The sequence below is a fragment of the Curcuma longa genome, chromosome 4 (genome assembly GCF_044706935.1).
Source record: "Curcuma longa cultivar G26 ecotype Majalengka, Jawa Barat chromosome 4, ITB_CL_G26_1.1, whole genome shotgun sequence".
In the NCBI taxonomy this organism is placed as follows: domain Eukaryota; kingdom Viridiplantae; phylum Streptophyta; class Magnoliopsida; order Zingiberales; family Zingiberaceae; genus Curcuma; species Curcuma longa.
The window spans coordinates 9,037,285-9,059,623 of record NC_133864.1 but is presented as its reverse complement, the minus strand read 5'-3'; the positions used below and the strand labels follow the sequence as shown (position 1 = coordinate 9,059,623).

At 34.0% G+C, this 22,339-nt stretch overlaps 1 protein-coding gene across 2 annotated transcripts; it reads right to left on the bottom strand.

Annotated features, from left to right (window-relative positions):
* Positions 1-1,940: 1,940 nt before the first annotated feature.
* Positions 1,941-21,433, bottom strand: LOC141827689 (protein translocase subunit SECA1, chloroplastic). Of its 2 annotated transcripts, none has more exons than XM_074714999.1 (20): positions 21,026-21,433; positions 19,931-20,003; positions 17,410-17,616; positions 14,813-14,916; positions 14,511-14,690; positions 14,161-14,379; positions 13,225-13,338; positions 13,020-13,133; positions 10,481-10,648; positions 9,195-9,370; positions 8,763-8,829; positions 8,544-8,690; positions 7,151-7,246; positions 6,997-7,065; positions 6,137-6,238; positions 3,307-3,558; positions 3,078-3,145; positions 2,850-2,967; positions 2,421-2,660; positions 1,941-2,309 (listed from the first exon to the last, which is right to left on the bottom strand). In XM_074714999.1, exons 1-20 carry the CDS (start codon positions 21,401-21,403, stop codon positions 2,193-2,195), a joined length of 3,009 nt encoding a protein of 1,002 aa, XP_074571100.1. In that variant the 5' UTR covers positions 21,404-21,433; the 3' UTR covers positions 1,941-2,192. The 2 variants fall into 2 exon arrangements, with proteins under 2 accessions (XP_074571100.1, XP_074571101.1); XM_074715000.1 differs by having other exon boundaries at positions 17,410-17,583.
* Between the last annotated feature and the right edge of the window lie 906 nt (positions 21,434-22,339).

The window sequence follows — 22,339 nt, the reverse complement described above, 5'->3', positions numbered from 1 at the left end:
GGCTCAATTTGAACTTGTTAGGTTGTTTGAGAAAGTGTCTTGGATGTGAATCAAGTTGGGTTGGACTTGGGATTGTTAATATTCCTAAAATTCACAGCTCAAAGGATTCTTGTTAATTGCTTAGCAAGGTTAACACATATAAATGCATCGAAAAAAGAAGAGAAAGCACAAACACAATGACATGATGATGTAATGTGGCTTAGCAACCCATAGCTCCTAGTCTATGACCTATCAAATTTTCAAACGGATCATCCTTGAATCAACCATTATTTTTCTCCTTCTTGATCAATTATAGAAGATGGAGAAACCTCTTATAATGCTCTTGAATAGATTGCAATAAAGGCATAAAGCTCACAAGAAGACTTTCAAATATGTGCAAGAAAGCTCAAAGAATTGCTTGAATTAAGTCTAGGAACGTTAACTTTAAATCTCTTTGAATTCCTTCCTTTATAAGCTTTCATTAAATTTTATTACTATTGTTGTTAGATGTTGATTAGCCAACTAGTAGACTTTATCAATCGACTATTCTACTAGTCAACTGGATACTTGACCATGATTAATTCTAAAGTTAAATCCGTCTATGTTGAGATTTACCGTTGCTAGGTACACTTGCTCTCAACACTCAACTCACAAGAGTTGTATTTGCACCTTGAAGTCATCTTCCACTAGGCCATACATCCCTCAAATTCACCCGAGCCCTTGGCTCCTCCTCATGCCTTCCTTCGTGCCTTTTTCCTACATAATACACTTCATCAACTTAGTCACACTCTAATGCTTCTCATCCTATGGTCCTTTGAACGCTTTATGCCATCCTTCTTCGATCTTTACGGACCTTGAGCGAATGAGTTATCAATCAACCTTGGTCGTGTCATGTCTTCTCCATGTGTATTTCTCTAAATCCTATACGATCTAAATACACATATCAAATACAATGATAAATTCTAACTTAGATTTTTTGCCCAAACAACAAAAATCTAAGGTTCACATTGTGGCATGGCTGCACCAATAGAATATGAACATGGGGATAAAAGGTGGCTTGACTAGTGGCAATTCTAGTTGAGGGTTACCCAAGTGCTCTGAAATTCATCATTACATTGAGTTCTAACAACTTATTAGTAATCTTTCTAGAGGCTTAGCTCATTGCTTCACTTAAAGGGATGATTTAGGAGATTCATTACTAGTGATACATAAGATGCATTGTAAGTCATGGAGTAAGAGTGAGCTCTTCGAACCATATTGCATCATCTTGCTAGCACATGTATTTAGTTTATTTATATTTCTACTACAATTATTATCACTTTGATCATCACACAACACAATTATAATTTAATGTTTATCTTGAGTTTATTATTATGCTAGAATTGATGAAAATTAAATGCCACCTATTTACATCCCCTTTAGTTGGGCCATCAATGTTCCAACAATGCCACTAGGAATTCCCACATGTATATCCACTTGAATTTTGAACTCTTAGAAACACTTCATCCTAGTGATTGATACTTTGAGAGTGTTTCTTCATCCTATAACAAAGACTCCCAAGTCCCAATTTCATTATAGTTTGCACCAAACTAACATAATTTCCTCTTAAATTTTCTTCGCTTCTCTAATTCTTGAAGAGTTTCAAGGCATTAATAGTTCACCAACTCATGAAATTTAAAGTGCCATTCTTTGACAAAGGTTGTTTTACATTAACGATAAATCACAACCATTTAGAAGTGCAATATCATCTTAAAGGAGAGTTCAACTCTCATCTCAACCTAAGTACTTTTTAATGAAACATTATTGAACCACTAATCACACTCATCACCAAGGAGTTCATTTTCAATCATTGTGATTTTGATCCAACCACTGAGGCGAAGCAAAAGAAATGACTAATCATATAAATCAAATGTAAGCATGTAAGGAAAAGTCTCTAATAAAATCTTTCAAGAATTCCTAAGTTGCTATAGAAACTTAAAATCAACCATGAATTCAGGAATGCTTTCAGAGAGTGGTAGGTAGAATCTTCAATTCCAGGCTTTACATAGAAGAGGCATTTGCATTTTTTTTACTGATATTCTATTGTTCATTAAGTACTCTAACCGTGGATAATTTATGAAACAATACAAAGGGAAAAAATAAAGAAAAAAAAACTCTTCCACTATTGACTAGATCTTGATATAGATATCCCCAATATCTTTTGACTTGACAATTTATGCAGTGGGCTGAGCAGCACCGATGGGGTTGGTGTCATCAGCCCCTTTCCTTTTCGAGTCTTTCCTCTTTGAACTATCACCTACTTGCTCACTCTTCTTCAAGATTGGCTGAAACTGCAAGTGAAAAACATAGGGCATAAATCAACAAAGACCAAGGAATAATATAATTCAAGGTTTGCTTCTTATTAAGTCGGTCGACTCGAACATAATAAAATGTTTAAGAACCTGGTAGATAGAATAAATGACATTTCTGCGGATTTGTGCCATCATTTCTAGGAAGAGATTATATCCTTCAAGTTTATACTCAATGAGGGGATCTCGTTGGGCATATCCCCTTAAGCCAACAGCCTGTTGGACAAATTTGATAGCTTGGAGATGCTCTTTCCATAGTCTGTCAATGTTGGTTAAGATCAAGAACCTCTCAGCTTCTTTCATCAACCCGGGTGCTTGTTTCTCGACTATATCCTAAAATGTTTATGTAAGCACCGTGAGACTTTTGTAGAAATATTTAATCAGTGAAGTGTACGGGTGGTTTAGCCAATTGGGTAAAATAGAAACATGAGATTCCTCAAAAAGAGTTTTTCTTGTCTCCATTTGTAGCTTAAGTACAATAATATCATGTATGCAATTTAAGAATGGATCTAAGTCACAAACCATCTTTCGGAAGTATGCTTCACGTCCTCGATACCGGAGATACTCCCGCAACTCCTCATAGTTTGAGCATTTACTCACCACCAACTCAGGTGTCATATCATTTAAAAGATAACAGTATCTGCCAATAAAACAATGTAAGAATCAGGCACAAGCAAAGAAAAAGCTCGCAAAAATACAATGAAGGCATCACTTGACAAATCTATAACTACAGTTTGTAGAATATCTTACTGTTGAACTTTCGCAATCAGCTGCTCAAGATCCCAATTGTCCTTTGGGGTTTCAGGAGGAATATTTGCCTACACATTAAAAATGCCTATGATAAGAACAAACACAATAATCACAATTCATACCTAAGATGATACATCTTGTCAAAATGACATCATAATTCTGCATATATCAAGCCTAACTAAAGAAAAAACAAATAGAATGGTGTGCCTTGATTCGATATAAAATTTACCTCTAAGATGTCATCCATTGTCAATTCAGCATATTCAACAATGAGTGACTGTAGGGTATCGGATACAAGTGCCCTCCTCCGTTCAGCATAAACACGATCTCTCTGGCTGTTCAGCACCTCATCATACTCAAATAATTGTTTCCTGATATCAAAGAAGTAATTCTCAACTTTCCGTTGGGCCTCATCAAGTGCCTTCGTCAGCATTTTGGATTCAATTGGTAGGTCTTCAACCCTAAAGGCTCGCATTAAGCCCTACACTTTCCATGTAAATGATGCTTAAGAAAGCTTCCATATCATCACTATTTACTCAAATATATTAAGGTAAATGACAATACATATATCCAATAAGTTTAAGGATACTATTGTAGTCCCAGATTGTCTCAACTAGCAAGCTGACAACCAACCATAAAAATGCATTAGTATCCCATTATTGCGGTGAATATATCACCTTCTTAGCATATTTAAACATGTAAGCAATGCATTTATCATGATTAGCAGGGTAAGTGCCTTATTTGCTAGTACAGGAACGACAAGGGATGTAATTCATAGACAGATCCAGACAATTTCATTATTGGTTTGATGTGGAATTGCATTTTGTGGACCATAGGGAAGGGTAAAACACAAGTTGGCTAATCATATCTATGGAGCCACTTTTTGAGTCGTGCTTATTGTCTTCCATTCCTCTAGAAATGTGTCTTCATATTCTTTATCTTAGCTATAGTGTGTATGAATCATGTTAGGAGTCGGACACCCTCTTATGTGCTGTCAGTAGCAAGAAACACAGACAAACAAGATCAAATAAGAGAAATTTTCCATGGTTCAGCAAGTTTGTCAAAGTCTATGCCGCATGATGAGAAATCTTATTAGCTCTTCAACAGCATCATAGTAGATGCGACAGTTCTCCAACTTTTATAACACAGATTTAGGCCCTACAAGAAAATGTGTCAGATAGATAAGAAAATCTGAGTCAGAGTAGGAAAACTTACAGACTTGCACAGAAGCTCTAGCACAATTCCTTTCTGGCCAAGTGCACTGCCCTCAAGGCCCCAGGAAATGTATTTCCCCTATGCCTTGGCAAGGACGCAATATGCAGCATGTCGATCAAGCCTTTCACTAGCAAGTGAAAAGTTTATTTATGATGTCTTTTTGATAACATCTGCTAAGTTGTGTGCATTGCTTGAGTCAATCAACATTATGATCAGTGGGCTATTGTAGACTCTTGTAGTCACATGATGTGAGGTTACTGGCCCTTGTGATGCTAATGATGATACCTCAGTTTATTAGCATCTCATATTGGTCATCTTTATCATATATATTGACACAGTGGGGCAAGAATAGGCATTAACAAAATGGGAGTTGTCTGTGAACTTGATGCCCTATTTCTACTATGTGACCCCAAGTAGGATGTTTGGCAAGTGGTTGTTACTAAGGCAATGCAAGTAGAGTCTTCCATTTGGAGGTGCCACTAAAGTTTATAGGTTGTAGGAACAGTCTAGACGCAGAAGACACTCATGAATGAGTTAATTCCCTCGTCAGAAGTGTGCCTGTAGCTCAATCTTCAAGGTATTCTACAATCCAATTGTAAAATTTTTACACTTTTTATATGGTAACATTTACTTGATATAGTGAATAGCAACTTAAATTTTTTCTCTTCCTCTTTGTCAAAAGCTTTGAGAGGTCACTTTTCCACATTGGCCAACCAAGTCGAGCCATAAATTGCAAGCTTCCTTAAGCTCATCCATATACAAACTTGTTCATTGGTCTCTCATTCCACAAACCATGCTTAGACTTGATTATCCACATGGAGGGATGCAAACCACCAGCATTTCTTCTTCAGCTGCCTAAGTTCTGAAGGATCATCAAGGTCATTGTACATGGGGAGATCAATTTTGGTAGGGAGGGATGGTGGTGTAAGCAAGTCATTATGTGTTGCACATTGAGGGCCAAGGCAGGGATTGACATTTGACTTTCTCACTTGGATGTGGTTTCCTTCATCTGGTGGTTTATAAAGAGATGCAAGATACCATCAAGTATCAAGTTAACAACTCAAAGTGGTGGTACGTAGCTCGGCTTGTGACCATTCTCCTTTTGCAATCTCAAGCTCTTAACTTCACATTTTCTAATGGATACTTTGATTTGCCAGATAAAGGCTTCATGCATGGGTCATTGTTATAAGTGACAAGCTTTGAGATGGAGATTATAGGCACCATGTCAAAAGGGAAACGAAGAAGGGAGTCTTATGATGATTGGGAGGACTAGTCATCTGATGATTAGTCAGCCTTGCCTTCCTATGTTGATGAAAGAGAAACATAGTTTCATTAAAGGCAACTGAACACTCATACCTAAAAGTGTAATTGTATGAAATTCTTGTATTTTTTTATTGTTTATAATATTACATCCATGATACAATATTATGACTCAATCTAAGAAAATATCAAGTAGTTGTTATTGATTGTCTATATGTAGAGACTGGCTCATTCCCCTTCATTAACTTCCCAATATCCATAGTGATGTAATTGGTTCTCATGGTTTTATTGCACGATAAAAGGGGAGAGATGATATTTAGTTGTGTCGCTTGCCCAGGGACAAAGATTCTACCTTCTCTATGCCTATGAATGCTGCAGAGATCTACACCCTTTTGTGAGTACATCGTATAGGAGAGGTCGCATATCCTTCATCTAAAATTGTTGATATTTTGTCCCTTTTATCACTTCTCTCCTTCATGTTGCCTCTATTGATTTTATTGTAATCATGAACACAGCAACAATCTACTTCGCTAACTAAACATTTGGAGATTAGGAAGATATATATACAAGGAACAAGGTAGTACCTGTATCCTGTCTCCACCAAATACCCGAAACAGATTATCTTCAAGGCTCAGGAAAAATCGAGAACTTCCTGGATCACCTTGTCTTCCACTTCGACCTCGAAGCTGTGGGATACGATGAAAAGGAAATTATATTAAAAAAAAGATCCATTTCCAATAAATATAAATTACTTCAACTAGATGATGAATGAAAATCTTTTATGTTATTATGCAGCTGATACTGAATTAATATGAGAAAAAGCACAAAAATTCAGTCAAACTAAAAAAAATAAAGGAATTGCATCTTGTAATATCAACAGTGATTACTGGACATGGCCATGACCTCAGTTCAAGTAAACTATAAATTCAAATATTAAAACATGCTCATAAAATCAAGTTTAGATTTGAGGATCAAAACTAGCACGATGAGTTTGGTATAAGCATGCAAAAACTAGACAACAAACTGCACCCGCATTGCAAAAGGAATGTTATGATACTTGAAAATAAGGTAACCGGGTAAATTCACAAAAGCTAGCCGACAAACTATATCAGGATTGAGAATGGACTAATGCCATACATGGCAATAAGTTTCTACCAAGTTGATTGATTGAAGTCACATGCATATAATACAAATCGATATCATTTACAGCCAGTTACAAAGAATGTCAATACAAATTTTGGATAATGTACATCCAGGTGAAGGGTAAAAGACTTGTCAATGAACCAGCCTTGTTGAAGTCTCGATGCATTTACATATACCCATTGCCATTTTGCACTCAATAACTAAACAAGTATGTCTCTGTATACAAACAACCGAAGATGTGTATTGAGGTCGAGAGTAATAAAGAACCTAACTGTTTCACAGGTATCATGATTACATATACCTGATTATCAATTCTACGGGATTCATGACGCTCTGTTCCTATCACATGAAGACCACCAGCAGCTACAACCTAATGAATTGATGTATGTATATCAGTCCAGTAAATCTATGTAGAACTGAAATTTCACCATTGGGGTAAGTTAGGCCTAACATACCTTCTTTCTTTCCTCATCAGTATAAACCTTGTATTCTTGAACAATCTTAATAAATGCATCTCTCAATTTTGCAATGACTTCATCTCTTGTGGGTCCCTGTAATTGTCATGAGCAAGTTACATCTCTATAAGTGATTAGACTTGTTTGTAGGATAATAAGCTGCAGTAAGAGATATATGTGAGATAAAAGACAAGCGGGATCAATCTTCTAAAATAATAACTGAAGGGCAAAGAATCAATTGAATCATAATGAAATATACAAGATATTAGCTTATATACTACTACATTACTACTGCATTACAATTCAAATTATATGCACCAGCATATTCCTTAAGAACTATATGATTATAAAGATTGTGTACACTCCCAGTAATGCTAATTCATCCAAACTTTAAAATCAATTTTCATTTGATCGGTAGTCATTTTTGAGTAAGTGATAAAATTGGTAATTATTTTAATTTAGTGTTGGTATGTTGTTAATAGAAGGTACAATAGCTTTGGTAGAATATAAAATGCTCACTCAATGTCTTTGCATTGTAGGTATCTGACATAGGTATAGAAGGGATTAAAAAGTCTAAGTATCAAAAATATCCATTCATGAAGTGAACTACATTCATGATGTGAATTGCAATTCAAATTTTGATGTATCTAGTTTATTATTTTCCAATTATACTTTACCTATGTTCGTTTGAATGGGTGTTGCTTTCCTACTCAATTTTCCTTAGTGGTACCCCTTCTCTTGCCACTCTACAACCATAAGAAGAGTATTTACATCTTTGGTGAGCTTGAGGTTAGATTTTACTAGGAGGATTGCTCCAAGAACACTTCACATGCTTTTACGTCTTTTGAGATTTCCTTAATTCTTGACATATTTTGCTTATGGAGTTATAAATTTTGATAGTTATGTTCTTTTGCACATGCTTACAATCATATAATAACCTAAGCATCACATTTCCATGGAATTAGATGTCGGCACAGGTGGAATTAACTTAAAATATATTAATTCAATGCAGTTAACCTCTAGTCATAAACTGAAACTTTAGCATGACTCAAAATTCTAAACCTTGAATATTTCTATGCAGTTAAGTTTTGCATAGTAGCTTTTCATAACATGGTTTAGTATATGTGGATGTAAAATATTAAAGGAATTTCTTGTGATTTGTACACTTGTGGTTTGGTTGTTTCTGAGTTAGCAAGTAATCAAGAGATTGTCTGATAATCATCAAGGGAGCCATGTTATACCAATGGCCATGAAAACCCACCTGGGGCGTGACAAAATTGATAGATTAATACTTCTCAAGTAAATTTGAGTTGAGTCGGACTGAAATTAAATCAGCAATCAATCATTTCAATGTTGATAGTCAGTCATCTGTCAGAGTTCATATGCAATATACCTTTTCACATGAGTAAGAGAGCCTCTCTTCTGCTTCAAGCTCAGTCAATGTTCTCAAACCCCATGATTTAACAGCTAATGCTACTGCATCATTGACCAGTGATATTGTCTCTTTAGTTAGGTCGCAAGGGAACAAATTCTCCTTCACCTATGTGTGTAACCAAGATAAGATGTAAGATTTTATCAAATCTATCACTAGCAGATCAAAGCAGAGATTTACCTTCCAAGACTTTTTTGGTGGAAGTTTCTTCACAGAGACAAAGACTCCTTCGATTGGCTTGACAACACTGTTCAATTGCCACAAATCAATCAGAACCAATAGAAATGTAATTCTAGTGCTGGTCGTTCTAGATAACCTGAATGAAAATATGTTATTTTGGATTTTGGTCAACAATGTTTAGAAGAACTGTGGACATGCAAAACATAGGAAACCCAGTAAATGTTGACAAGAGAAAATACTATAATAGAAAGAAAAGAAAAGATAGCACCATGAAGAATAAAAAAGCAAAAGGAAAGCATTAGTTGATGTATGACAACTACATGAAAATATAGCCTAGGTGAAACAGACTCCAGGAAAAAAAATGCTTTATACCATGCAGTTAACCATCTACAGCAACTATTTTTCAGAGAAACAGAGAATTTTTAATTTTACCTTGGCATTAACATTTCACGTAGCTTCAACCTAGCCATAAATTCCGCATTACCTCCTAGTATGATGTCAGTTCCACGACCTGCCATATTAGTGGCAATTGTCACAGCACCAAGGCGCCCACTCTGTGCTACTATTTCTGCTTCCCTCTCAACATTCTCTGGCTTTGCATTCAGGACCTTTCGATAAAGACTAGTTTAAGAAGACAATTCAAATGCTGAGCGAGATGTAAAGCAAACTCATGCATTGTGGGTGAATAAACTGGAAATGTTTGTGTTCTAAATATTAACAGTTGCAGAGTGCTATTTTCTTTATCTTTCCACAATTGGACCTTGAAATTAGAGATAAATGTCAAGAGGGTGCCCCAAACCTAACATTGTTTAGTACTCAATGTTATGAACATACAATCGCAACCAGTTATCTTTGGGTTAGATGAGCATGTATAAGGTGCAATTTGCAGATTTTCTTGAAAATTTGTAGAAGTAATTTTGCAAACAAAGGCCTTTTGGGAGTAAATTGCTCAAACAAAAGATAGGAATTTGATTTTAGGGTTTAGGGGTTGCCTTTAATTAAAGAAAAAAAATATGGGGAGGAAAGCTCTTGAACACTATGTATAGAAGTGCTTGACAAGTTTCTTTTCTAGTCCCTGCCCACTTGATTAAATACATTTTGTGGCAAACAAACATATGCAAGTCCCTATTCTGTGTCAGCCAGAATGTAATTTGTAGAGGAATTATTTGAGTGCCAAATTCATGTTACTCAAATGACTGTAAAATTATAAGCACAATTCCATAACATCATTTGACCTCCAGAATAGTCTGCTGTCATCCAACTTGGCATGTAACCTTGTGCCGTACTGTTAGCTTGTATTTAATCGGGCATAATGATTACTAATCATATTTATGTTTCCCAATCTGAGCTTTAGTTCCATTTCAATACTCTTAGAAAAATAAACTGAAGCATTTGGTAATGATAAACAAGATCCAGACAGCAAACACTAAGGTCATCTGACATATTTTTAGTAAATATACATTTCTTCTTCTATAGTCAGATTATAATTAAATGACAATTCTGTGTGATATGAACCTTGTATCCTTGTGCATTGGAAAAGTATCATAGACTTCTACAAAAATAGACATATAAAGGTAGATGATTCAGTTGTTGCATGAAAACTGTATATTATTGCATAAGCAATGTTTATAGCTTTGACTATAAGCTTAAACCCAAAAGTTTCAAAATGTTAAATGGAAATAAACATCAGACAATAATGAGTGCATCTACTAGCTCACCTCATGAGGAATGTCTGTTTCACGCAACTGCCCTGATAATGCATCACTTTGCTCCACGCTAGTTGTACCAACAAGCACAGGGCAACCAGTCTTGTGCATCCGGGATATCTCAATCACAACAGCACGCCATTTTCCTGTAGTAGCCCTAAAGACAACATCTGATTCATCCTGAATAGATAAAATGATAGATTTCATGTTTCAGTAACATCAGAATATATCTACAGGAATGCAAAAGTTCCATGGATCATAATCTAAAACCAGTTTGGTTGAGAAACAAGGGTTGACTTGTCTTATTCAGTCTAGAACTAATCTTCTCTAGATAACTTAATTAACCAAATCCTAATATGATTTGGTATATCTTAAAATATGCTAAGACAGAAAACGCCATTATGTTTTTCCTTTAAGACATATCAAAGTCTCTGATTTTGGATGGTAAGTCTATGCATAATTTCTATCTCAAATTCTTATAAAAATTACCTCCCAAATTAAAACACAAACTACATATGCCACCATTAAAAGAAATTCTACAGCTAAAGTTATGTGTATATATTTTGCTTAACATTTTATGTGACTTAATATTCTCGATCAACTATCATCTTCTACTTATAATGTGTTGTAAAGGATTTGAACTTAAAATTTGTCATACCCTGAAGCAAGGTTTAAAAATTTGCCCATGTCAGAGTTTCCATCTCTAATCGGAGTCATATGGTTTTGATACTGTACTGTGTCGTGTTAATACTATTTCAACACTTTTTTTTAATGTGTATATTAATTTTTTTAAAAATAATATTTCATTATTATAGATGCACAATATTGAGTTTATATTTTGATTTCATGTTTCAATATTAACTCATGGAATATTTGGTACCCATTGAATCTTTTGCAAAAGCCATCAATAAGATAGAAATTCAAAATTTATATTTTTATTATTATTGCACATAATGAAATAGTCTTAATCACTTAAAGTTTTATTGCAATGGCATCAAATCCAAAAGCTTATATCGACAATAATCATGAAGATCGGTCTTCTGCTTCAACATCAAAAGTACACTATTTTGATAGTGTTTTAATAATTACGGGCACTGCTTATATTACATTTATTTGGATGTTTCAGTTTCAAATTATTCATCGATTAATGTAATATTTAGATTTTGAGAATATATAAAAGTGCCATCCAAATTTGGTTTAACAATATAAATAAAATTAGATTTCCTATTGTATAGTGAAGGTTGATAGCTTTGACTTATTGATATAATGTGTATATTATCTATCTATATATATAATATGCTTGTATGAATGAGTGTTTACATGTATTTTTATTTTTTAATAGGAGGAGATCCAAATGTCTCTGTTCCTGCTTGGTTGTTGTTGTTGTGTTTTAAAAAAAATGATTTTATATTTTCTTTATGCAAATTTTCAAGCAATGGACAATTTGAGATTGTTAGATAAAAACAAATAAATATATGTCTCTTTCTAAAAAATATTTAATATGACATTCGCTTGAATTAAAATTTATTAAATAACTAAATAAGATTAGTGAAGTACACAACATATCACCTTACTAGTACCAAAAGAAGTGTCAAGTATTTTCAATGATATAATAAAATAAATTAAAAAGTGAAAATAATTAAATTATTTTCTAACTTAATTAAATAAATTCATTTAAACAAAGTGTTGTTTCAAACTCAGTTGTTCCTTAACATACAAATCAAAGCTGAGAGAACACACAAAAAGGAAGAGGAGAAGCTGACACAATCTCATCAAACCTAAGTTTTTATATCATTTGCTCACATGATTTCTCTCGATTTGTCCCGACATCACAAAAGTAAAAAAAAAAAAATCATAATATTATAAATTAAATTTTATCCTATTTAAAATTGTCTACTTTAAATTATTTTTAAAAAATTTTTAGATAATTAATCAAGGTAAACTAAACCATTACTTCAAATTTTTAGGATTCAGTGGAAGTCAATTTAAGGTTAGGTCATCAAATAGACATGGTAATAGGATTAAGTGGGTTCACTCTCCCTCTATTTCTGCTGCAAACATACGTGTTAGCGTCAAAGCATTGTCATATCAATTAGCAAGCAAAATGATAAATTCCACCCACGTAGACCAGCATAGCTCAACACCTTAATCCTCACCCTAAAGGTTTTCTTGCTTCCCAAAATGCTACATTGTTGATATGAAAAGATACTATCAAATGCTACATTAATCTCAAATGTGATAATACTTTTTAGTAAGGTCAACCCTCAAGTCAAGAAGAGGTTAGTTAGGGCAAGTCCGCTCCATATACAAAACCAACACACCTATGTTTTTATCATGTTGCATAAAAAATACAGAAAAGGAGATATTCTACCTATTAAGTGAAAGACATCACAAAAATTATAAAGCAACACCTCAAATGCAAGGATTAAGGCATAAATATACTGTGCTAGAAAATTTGAATAACAACTATAGATAACTTCAAAGGGTAATAACAAATTAATAATATCATGCAATCACCTGCAAATAATGAGAAGCATTAGTGACTTAGTACCTTTCTTATCATAGTCTTGTTTGTTGGAACAATTGAAACCTTCAGCTTATATATGCTCTCAAACTCTGCACTCTCTGTAGCAGCAGTTCCAGTCATGCCACAAAGTTTGGGGAACTGACAATTACACAAACTAATTTTACCATATTTGAAAAGTAAAAGTCCAGCTAGTTAGCTACTTGAGGAACATGTAGTTGCAAAAGATTACCTGAAGAAAGAAGTTCTGATAGCTAATTGATGCAAGTGTAACAGTTTCATTCTGGATTGGTAAACCTTCTTTTGCCTCAACTGCTTGATGTAGACCATCACTCCAACGTCTACCCTACCAAAAATATGCAAAAAGAAATATCAAATATGAAGTGTATAGGTTCATAGTAGCACATGTGGGGGACTAAATAGAAATTAGTCCAGATGTCTCTCTTTAAATAGAAATACTTATGGGCTTAATAATCTTTATGAAAGGTAGGGTAAGATCCCCATATTTGAATTCTGCTACTATCAGTAACCAAAAAAGTAGATATCTAGCTAAACTAAGACAATCCACATGATAGGCCAAGGTGAATCCATTATGCCTACACCAAAAATATCCATACATAAGCTAAGTATGCATGTTAGGCCCAGCTGCATCCTATCCATGTACTCACATGTGAGGACAGATGTTAAGACTTAAGAATATCAATTAAATACTGGGTTTAGTTTAGGCTAATTTACACTATGATGGCAATCTATTCCAGTCCATCTGCCCACGTACCCACATGAGAGTACAATGTCAAGTATACAAGTTCTTTTATATTGACTAAGGCAATTTAAGCCTACTAAACAAAGAATAGATATTTTGAAAACTTCTTTAAGTCACCAAATGGAGCCTCAATTTGATGCCAATGATCTAAAATCTAAATCATCACTTTCTTGCTTTTGAATCCAACTTTTGGCTGTTATGTCATTATCCAAGTCTAGCTCTTGCACACAAGATTCTTATAGTCAGAAAAAAGAACAATGTAGGAAAACCAAGCATGCCCACAGATTGAGAAAATATCCATAAAGAAAAGTGTTCACAATTCATGTGTTTCAGTTCTAATGTATAATTTTAGCACAAAAGATATAAACAGTCTGCAAAGCATGCAACACACAAGAGTATACTCACTTGCATTACTCGACCGGTGAACTCATCCACAATAAGAACTTCCTTCCCACGAACAATGTAATTGACATCTCTAAGGAAGAGTTCCTTCGCTTTAATTGCATTAAGAACATATGAAGCCCATTGTTCACGCGGATCATAAAGATCCTTTATGTCCAAAATTTCTTCAGCATCCTCATAGCCTTGTTCAGTTAGTAAAATGGTTTTTTGTTTTTCATCAACCTAAAGTGAATAAGTCTTATTAACAAAGTTTTAGTTTATAAATCATCCAACGTCAATATATTGAAAAGATAAAAGGAACATTAGAATAATGGATATATCAAATTTCACAGTTGATCTGGATCTTTCCTTACAGTATAATGAATATCTCTTGCAAAAGCAGCTGCAATTTTTGCAGCTTTATAGTATCGATCACTTGGCTTTTCAGCAAGGCCAGAGATGATCAAAGGAGTCCTTGCTTCATCAATGAGAATAGAATCAACTTCATCGATCACACAATAATTGAAGTCCCTTAAGACAAGCTCATCAACTGTCTGAGATTAAGATGTCAAATTTTTCATTAGTAAAGACAAATTAACCAAATGAAAAACTATAATAAGCCAATAATTAACTCAATAATAAATCAATCAGTAATATATAAGAAAAGAAAACTGACCATTGCAAGATTGTCCCTTAGATAATCAAATCCAAGCTCACTGTTTGTGACATAAGTTATGTCACATAAGTAGTTTTCTCTTCTTTGCTCACTTGTCATATTCTCTGAAGATAGGGCAATAATACAAAGAATGTAAGAAAAACAAGAAAACACAATATTGTAAGAGAAGTGTGAGGAGTCAAACCTCCTACACGCTTGAAGAAGTGAGAAATGAAAAGGTTAAAGAAGGAAAAATACAAAAGAACAAGCAGGATGGATGCAGGAAAGAACATAGAGTAATATTCCAGGATAGGCTTTGGTCCCTAGCTATAATGGTACAATTTTAATATCATGACATGCCAAGACTTCTAAAACATCGAAGCATGCTGATATGAATTCACTTTGTTCCTTTAATTCTCTACTTAATTTATTTACCTCTATAAATAACATTATAGCAACTAGATAATCAATAAATTAAAATTTTACTGTACCATCCTGCATTAGCATTCAATGCATTTCTGCATTTTCCAAAGTGTGCTAAGATGAACCCATGCGACTTAACTCCTTTAGTCTCTTTATAGCCTCTTTTTACTTTCAAAAATAATATTATAGCAATTAAATATTCAATTTTTTTATTATTATTATACCATAATGCGTCGATTAAGAGTGACAAAGTTGGCGCAACTTGTTCAGCAATTTTGTGGATTAGAGTTAGAAGGTTAGAGGTAAGCAAGTTATGATTTTAAATGGGTTGACCTATTTATGACCCTTAAATAAATGGCTCAGGATCCATTTATAAATATAGATATTAAGTTAGTTATTTAGTAGTAAACTATATAAGTTATAAATGTACAATCTAATAAATAAGTTATAAAGATACAATATAATAACAACATATATATTATAACATATAATCATAGGTAATGTATATTAAGTTTTTATATAATTATATATTTTAAGTTTTTGTAGAATTAAAAATAATTAATATGTTGTTTATATTTAATGTTAATTTAAATTTATTAAACAGTTCGTGTCATTCAACTTATTTATGACTCATTTAATTATGTAGGTTGTGGCCTATATGACACCATATAAGTCGTTAAATTGGTCATTAGCTATTCAACCCCTTTATAAATGGATGATATGTGAATTATAGATTTTCACCTATATATTAAACATGTTAGAATTAAATGGGTCATGGTTGAATCAGACATGACCTTATTCATAACCCACTAGCTCTAATTGTCATCCCAATGTCAATACTCGGCATGCTTCAACAAGCATTGAAATACGTCGAGACGAATTTAGCTTAGTTTTACTCCTTAATCTAAGTTACAATATAACAAACATTTCAACTAAAAATCATAGTAGAGATGCCACTAGTGGAAGTCATTTCAGTAGGATTCGATGCATCAACTCAACTAACAAACATTAGTTGAGATATCATTAATGGAGTTCATCAAGATTCCCATGCATGACAAGTCAGCGGGCATGGTACATTGGTACTCCTTGGCATGGGTGGTAGGAATGATATGAGAGATTACCTATGTTGACAAGCATCATGTTTTAATAATTTATTGAAAGAAAAAAAATTTGCAGTGTCAAGCAACATGATGTGAAATTTTATAGGATGATTCAGCCATTAATACTAGGGGTGTAAACAAGTCGAGCCAAGCTTAGCCATGTTCAAGTTTGTTTCTTTACTTATCGAGCTTGTTCAAGCTTGTTTAATAAGAATTTTATCGAGCTCCAACCAAGCTCAAGTTATCGAGCTCAACTAATAGTGTTGTTGTCCTTATAAATTAGGTTAAACATTTATCTAATACATGGAACTTATATTGTTTTCTTATTCTTAACATATTATAAATAATTTAAGATTATAAATTACTACATCTTTTATGTATGTGAATAAAAAATTAAGAAATAAATTTATAATTAAATTTTACACAAGTTAATAAATAAATTTATTCAAAAATTGTTCAGGAACTTTGATCATGAAACGAACCAAGCTTACTAGTGTTGAAGCTTGTTTGTTTTGTATATTCTTTTTAATAAACGAGTTTTATTGAACCAAACACCAACTTTGTTCACGAGTGTCCGGTTCATTTACAACCCTAATCAATCCTCCAATGCAAGAATTATACATGTTTCAAAGTACAGTTTTCTCAACATAATACTAGATATGAAATTCCATATGATGATTCAGACATTAATCCTCCAATGCAAGAATTATACATGTTTCAAGGTACAGTTTCTCAACATAATACTAATTTTAATTAAGAATTGATGTTGGTTCTACGATATTACAAAAAAAGCAGGTTATGTGACATTATTAATCATCCTAATCAAAAAGAAAGACACGACCAATCAAAGTTGACTTGTGCTAGTTTCAAAAAATAATGTAAGTTAAATCTAAATATCACACATCTGGACTGTAAATAAAAAATCAAAGCAACAAATAAATGTCATAAAAATGCATACTAATAATTTAGCCTTTGCTTTAAAAGAAAAAGAAATGAGGAACAAGTACCTACACATTTCAATATCAAGGAATTAAGATGGAGAAAGAAAATTAGATCAAACCATGACCATCCATCCACAATGAGAATGTAACGTACGTTGGATCAGGCCAACCTGCAAGCCTAGGAAGCGTGGAACTTGACCAACCCATTCACAATCACGTCTTGCAAGGTAGTCATTCACAGTAACAACGTGTACTCCCTTCCCACTTAATGCATTCAGATATGCTGGTAGTATAGCCACTAGTGTTTTTCCTTCTCCTGTCCTCATTTCTGCAATTTCACCATTGTGAAGAACCATGCCACCTATAAATGAAAAATGGGCAAAGAACTAGTATAAAATAGTTGTACAACTTATACTTTTATTCAAGAACTAGTATAAAATAGTTGTGCAACTTATACTTTTATTCTTGGGGAAAGAGAATTAAGATCATGAAGTATTGGGTTATAAGTTATGGAGATAATTTTAGATAAGATCATAATTTGAAATCTCATACTATGTGTGGTATGGTCAAATATTACCATTCCACTAAATTACTAAACCTCAACACTAATTGGCACAAGTTATCTCTACTATATGAGTTGTGTCGATTATGCCAATCAGTATTATCATGATGAAACTTGATACCCCTTAACACGCTACAACAAGTTTAGTTGGAATTATGTAATGATTGTTAATTTTTTTTGTAATTTATGTCCACACAACAAAGTGTTGAATTTGTACCATTCAAGATAGGACAACACATTAAATGTCATTTTAAGTTTGCTCTTAGATATATAGTTCTCTTCTCTTCTTATTCTTATTTTTATCTCCTTCCTACTCCTACCTTCAATTCGCTACCAACATCATACGTCAAAACACCAACGCGATACTAAAACTATACCATTCTGGTTTAAAAACTAAAACTCCTACACAGCTTGAGCTTCTGAACCTTAGATAAGATGATAACCATGTTTTAAATTTCATTCCGTATCTGCTGACAAAAGCAAAAAAAATATTTTTCCCCTCAATTGGTACATGAGAAGCTATGAATCCTTGCATGATAGCAGATCTTTCATTACAAGCTCATCTTTCATCTACAAGCAAGTTATGAGCACATTCTTCACTGCAAACAAGCTCCGAGCTCAACCTTCATTGCAAGGCGTCTGCCACCCAAGCAGGATATGTTTCATAGCCACTTGAGCCCAACTCATGAGAAAATTCCTACCTAGGAGATTTACCTTACGTACCATAGGAAAGTTTCCACAGCAAATTTCTGCCTCATCTTAATAAGTAAACTTCCTCCTACTCTTCTTTTTTTCCTCCTCCTCCTCATTGGAGTGACCAACACCTTGAAACTAAATTTAACTCTTGCATGGTAGAAAATGTTGAAAAAAAATATCAACTTATTAAATAAAAAAATAAGGCAACCGGTGCACAAAGCTCCCACCAATACGGAGTCCCCGAGAAGAGTTTGTTAAATCGATAATCAAGAAATGCACATTGTATCTACAATCACCATTAATGAGAAGATTAGAAGGCATCAGGTAGGTTATAAAAAATATGGAAGGGTAATCCTGCATTAGGGTGAAAATAGATCATGTTCTAAGTAAAACAATTTTTTTTAAAAAAAGTAAATGCATAGGAAAGATTTGCCTGATATAGCATTCAAGAGAGGAAAGGCACATTTAACTTCTGCTGAATCTTGAGATTCAGTCAGATATCCATGGTTCATTTAACCCTTCATTAAAACAAAAAGAAAAAGAAAACAGGGTTAAGTTTAGTACAAAAGCTCTTCAAGATCATTCAATTGAGAATGACCCTCAGGGAATTGTTGTGTTGCTTCATGAATATATATATATATACACAAGATCACTCCATCTGCTTTGCTCATTAAGCTTTATCAAGATTCTGATGTCAATCTGAATGTAGGTTTTCATTTAACAGAATTGTTCCCATCATTCTCAAAACCAATATCACATTGACTTGAAGAAAGATAGCTATCTCTATATGAAAAAGAATGAGAGAGCACTCCCTCCAGGTCAAAATCAGATGGGTAGTTGAAATAAAATCATAGTTTAGTAATGAAGATTTCTTTTTTCAGCTAAAGAGCACACAGGATGAGGATGAAAACTCTCCCAATGAAGGAACAAACACTTGAAAAATTATCTAAAAACTGCTCTTAGGCATACAATATGAGGGTTCAAAATTATGTTAAAGAAGATCCAAATATTTGTCTAAATTGATGCTCAAGAAAACAGATTCTTTTATTCAAATAAAGAGAGTTTTCTTGATTCAAGAGACTTCCACCAGCATTTTATTGTTAGGTTAGCATTTTTCACATCTAAGGTTGTGAAGTATTCAACAAACTTAAGTTGCTACCGATATGAAAAAAATTCTTTGATTTTTCAACATTTTGCATTCCCTTGAAGACATAAGTGTTTGTGTGTCAATCCATGAGGAAAATAATTTCACGAGAAGTGACACAATCTTCAATGGTGCATTCAAAAATTTGCTCAGGCATGCACCAATTATCCACAAGCATACACTGACAGCATCAAAGAGAAGTCTGACAAACTTCACATAAAAATATACTTCTAACTAAAACTAAAAAAAAAATTACAGAAAAAGGTGGCATACCTATTAACTGTACATCGAAAGGCCGCAGGCCCAAGACTCTCATGGATGCCTCTCTTACTATGGCAAATGCTTCCTGCCAACAATTTAAAACATAAGTGATAAAACTATTAAAATGAATTTTTGTAGACATTTAATTCCCATAATTAATTTTTATAGACATTAATTATGTCAAAGGGTTATGTCCCATAGTAAAGATTCATTTATACATGTCTAATAAAGGCGTGCTCCCTTTTCTTCACATTAATAAGCTAAAATTGGCAGTTACCAAACTAATATTTGAGAAGAAAATAACAGCATGGAAATTTCAAGACATGACTCCACATAAACTTGTATATGAATTATACTTTGAGAGAAATAAAATATATATATATATATATATATATATATATATATATATATATATATATATATATATATATATATATATAAGTTAGGAAAAAGGGAATGATAAATGTTTACTGCAGTGACAGTAGCCTAGCCGACCCAATAGTTACCCAGAAGGCCTAGAATTAGAAAGCCTAGTTTACATTTATTTGATGCAGGAATAAAGCAGGAAAAGGTTGATTTCAACTGAATTTCGAGAGGATTGCAGGATTATTCACCTTGGAAATGTTTCAGAGCCTAGAAAATGGCATGAAGTGCTCGTGGATATTGTGGAATGTCATATTGCCAGTAGATAAGAAGATTTTTTTTCCCTTCTCGATGATTGTTTTGGGTGTTTGGGGAGTGCCAAAGGTTAGATTTTCATTGTTTTCTCAATCAGTGTGGAGAGATGGATGAATCTAAGAGGGACAGTTTTTGTACAAGGCATCAACAAATGAGTTGTCTAATTTTTATTATGGTTTATACATACTCATACTAAATTCAACTTGAATTTTGTGTACCTCATTCATCAAATAAATAGAAAAAGAAATCTATATAATTCCACCTTTTACTAATAAAACTCTAATTTTATGCAATTCATTCATCAAAGGCGGCATGGAAAAAAGAAATCAGACTTAGTTTCTGACAAAGTAAAGCCAAAATGACCAAATACGAAAGATTGAAGAATTACAAATAGAAACACTCTAAAATTGATTGTAAAATGCGCCTTACAGGTAGAAGAGAATCGAGCAGCTCGCCATTCCGAGCACGCTCTTTCAAGACCGACGTCCTCTCCCTCAGCTCCGAGTCAGAGAGACGCGACACCTCCGGCTCCAACCGGTTGATCGCAGCAACGGAATCGGTAAACCGCTGCCTGGTGCCCTCGCCAGTGTCGGTCCCCTTGAAGATGCCGCCCAGCAGACCTCCCAAGGCTGCCGCCCGCGGGCGAAACCGGTGCCGTACGGGGAAGATCCAGGGAGCTCGTCGGCCGGAGCTGCAGCCGAATAGAGCGGCTCCGGGGTGAGGCCTAGGGATGAGACTCTTCCGTAAGAGGTGGATATCGTCGAGCTTGGCCACTGGAAGATGGAGAAGCGGGGAAATGGTAGCCATAGTTCTCGAATTGGATCAAAATACCACCACTCCCTCTCCTCTCTCTCTCTCTCTCTCTCTCTCTCTGCCTGCTCTTGCGGCCACAGCGAGGCCGAGCTTGGTGAAACCCACGGATAAGGCGAGGACGGGAGAGGAGTACGACAAAGAATTTTGGCGCAGAAGAGGTTTACGACAAAGAATTTTAAAACCAGAGTTAATTCACAAATGGGCTTTTTTATTATTATTATTATTATTATTATTATTATATAGTATTTCATATATCACACAAAATTCTTTAAGGAACTACCTACATATATATGCTTAGGATATTGTAGATCGATAGTTTGAGTTTGATTACTGTAGAACAGATTTATTGTAATAGACAAGGATCGAATCTTAACGAAACTGAAATAATATTCTCCTCCATAATAATTAACTATAACTTCTTGATTTATCTCCTCACAAATAATCGTGAAACCGACCTTGTGAGACTGTTGAGGTAGCGGATTTCATCTTTTGCTGCAGAGTTTGATTAAAGTCAACACTAAGGTGTCTTATAACTTTGAAAAGATTTGGATCACTTGGACATAACTTTTTGAGAAAGTTCACCAAACTTAGATTATTAGTTGATCAAACACACTCACTACTAAATTGTGTCAACCAATATTGTCCCACGGGCATAATTGAGTTGATTACTGCAGTACAAACTTACTGCAGTGAACAAAAGTCGATTCTCAACGAAGCCAAGACAATACTTTTCCTGTAGTAGCTAATGCAACTTCTAAATTTACTTCCTCATAAATGATCGTGGGAACAACCGAATGAGACCACTAGGGTAACGGACTTCACCTTTTATTGCAGTGTCAACCAACATTCAAGCTAGTTGATCAATGTTCTAGGAGTTCTCAATCTTTTTGAAAATTTAGTTTCTAACCATTACTATTCATCATTGATCTA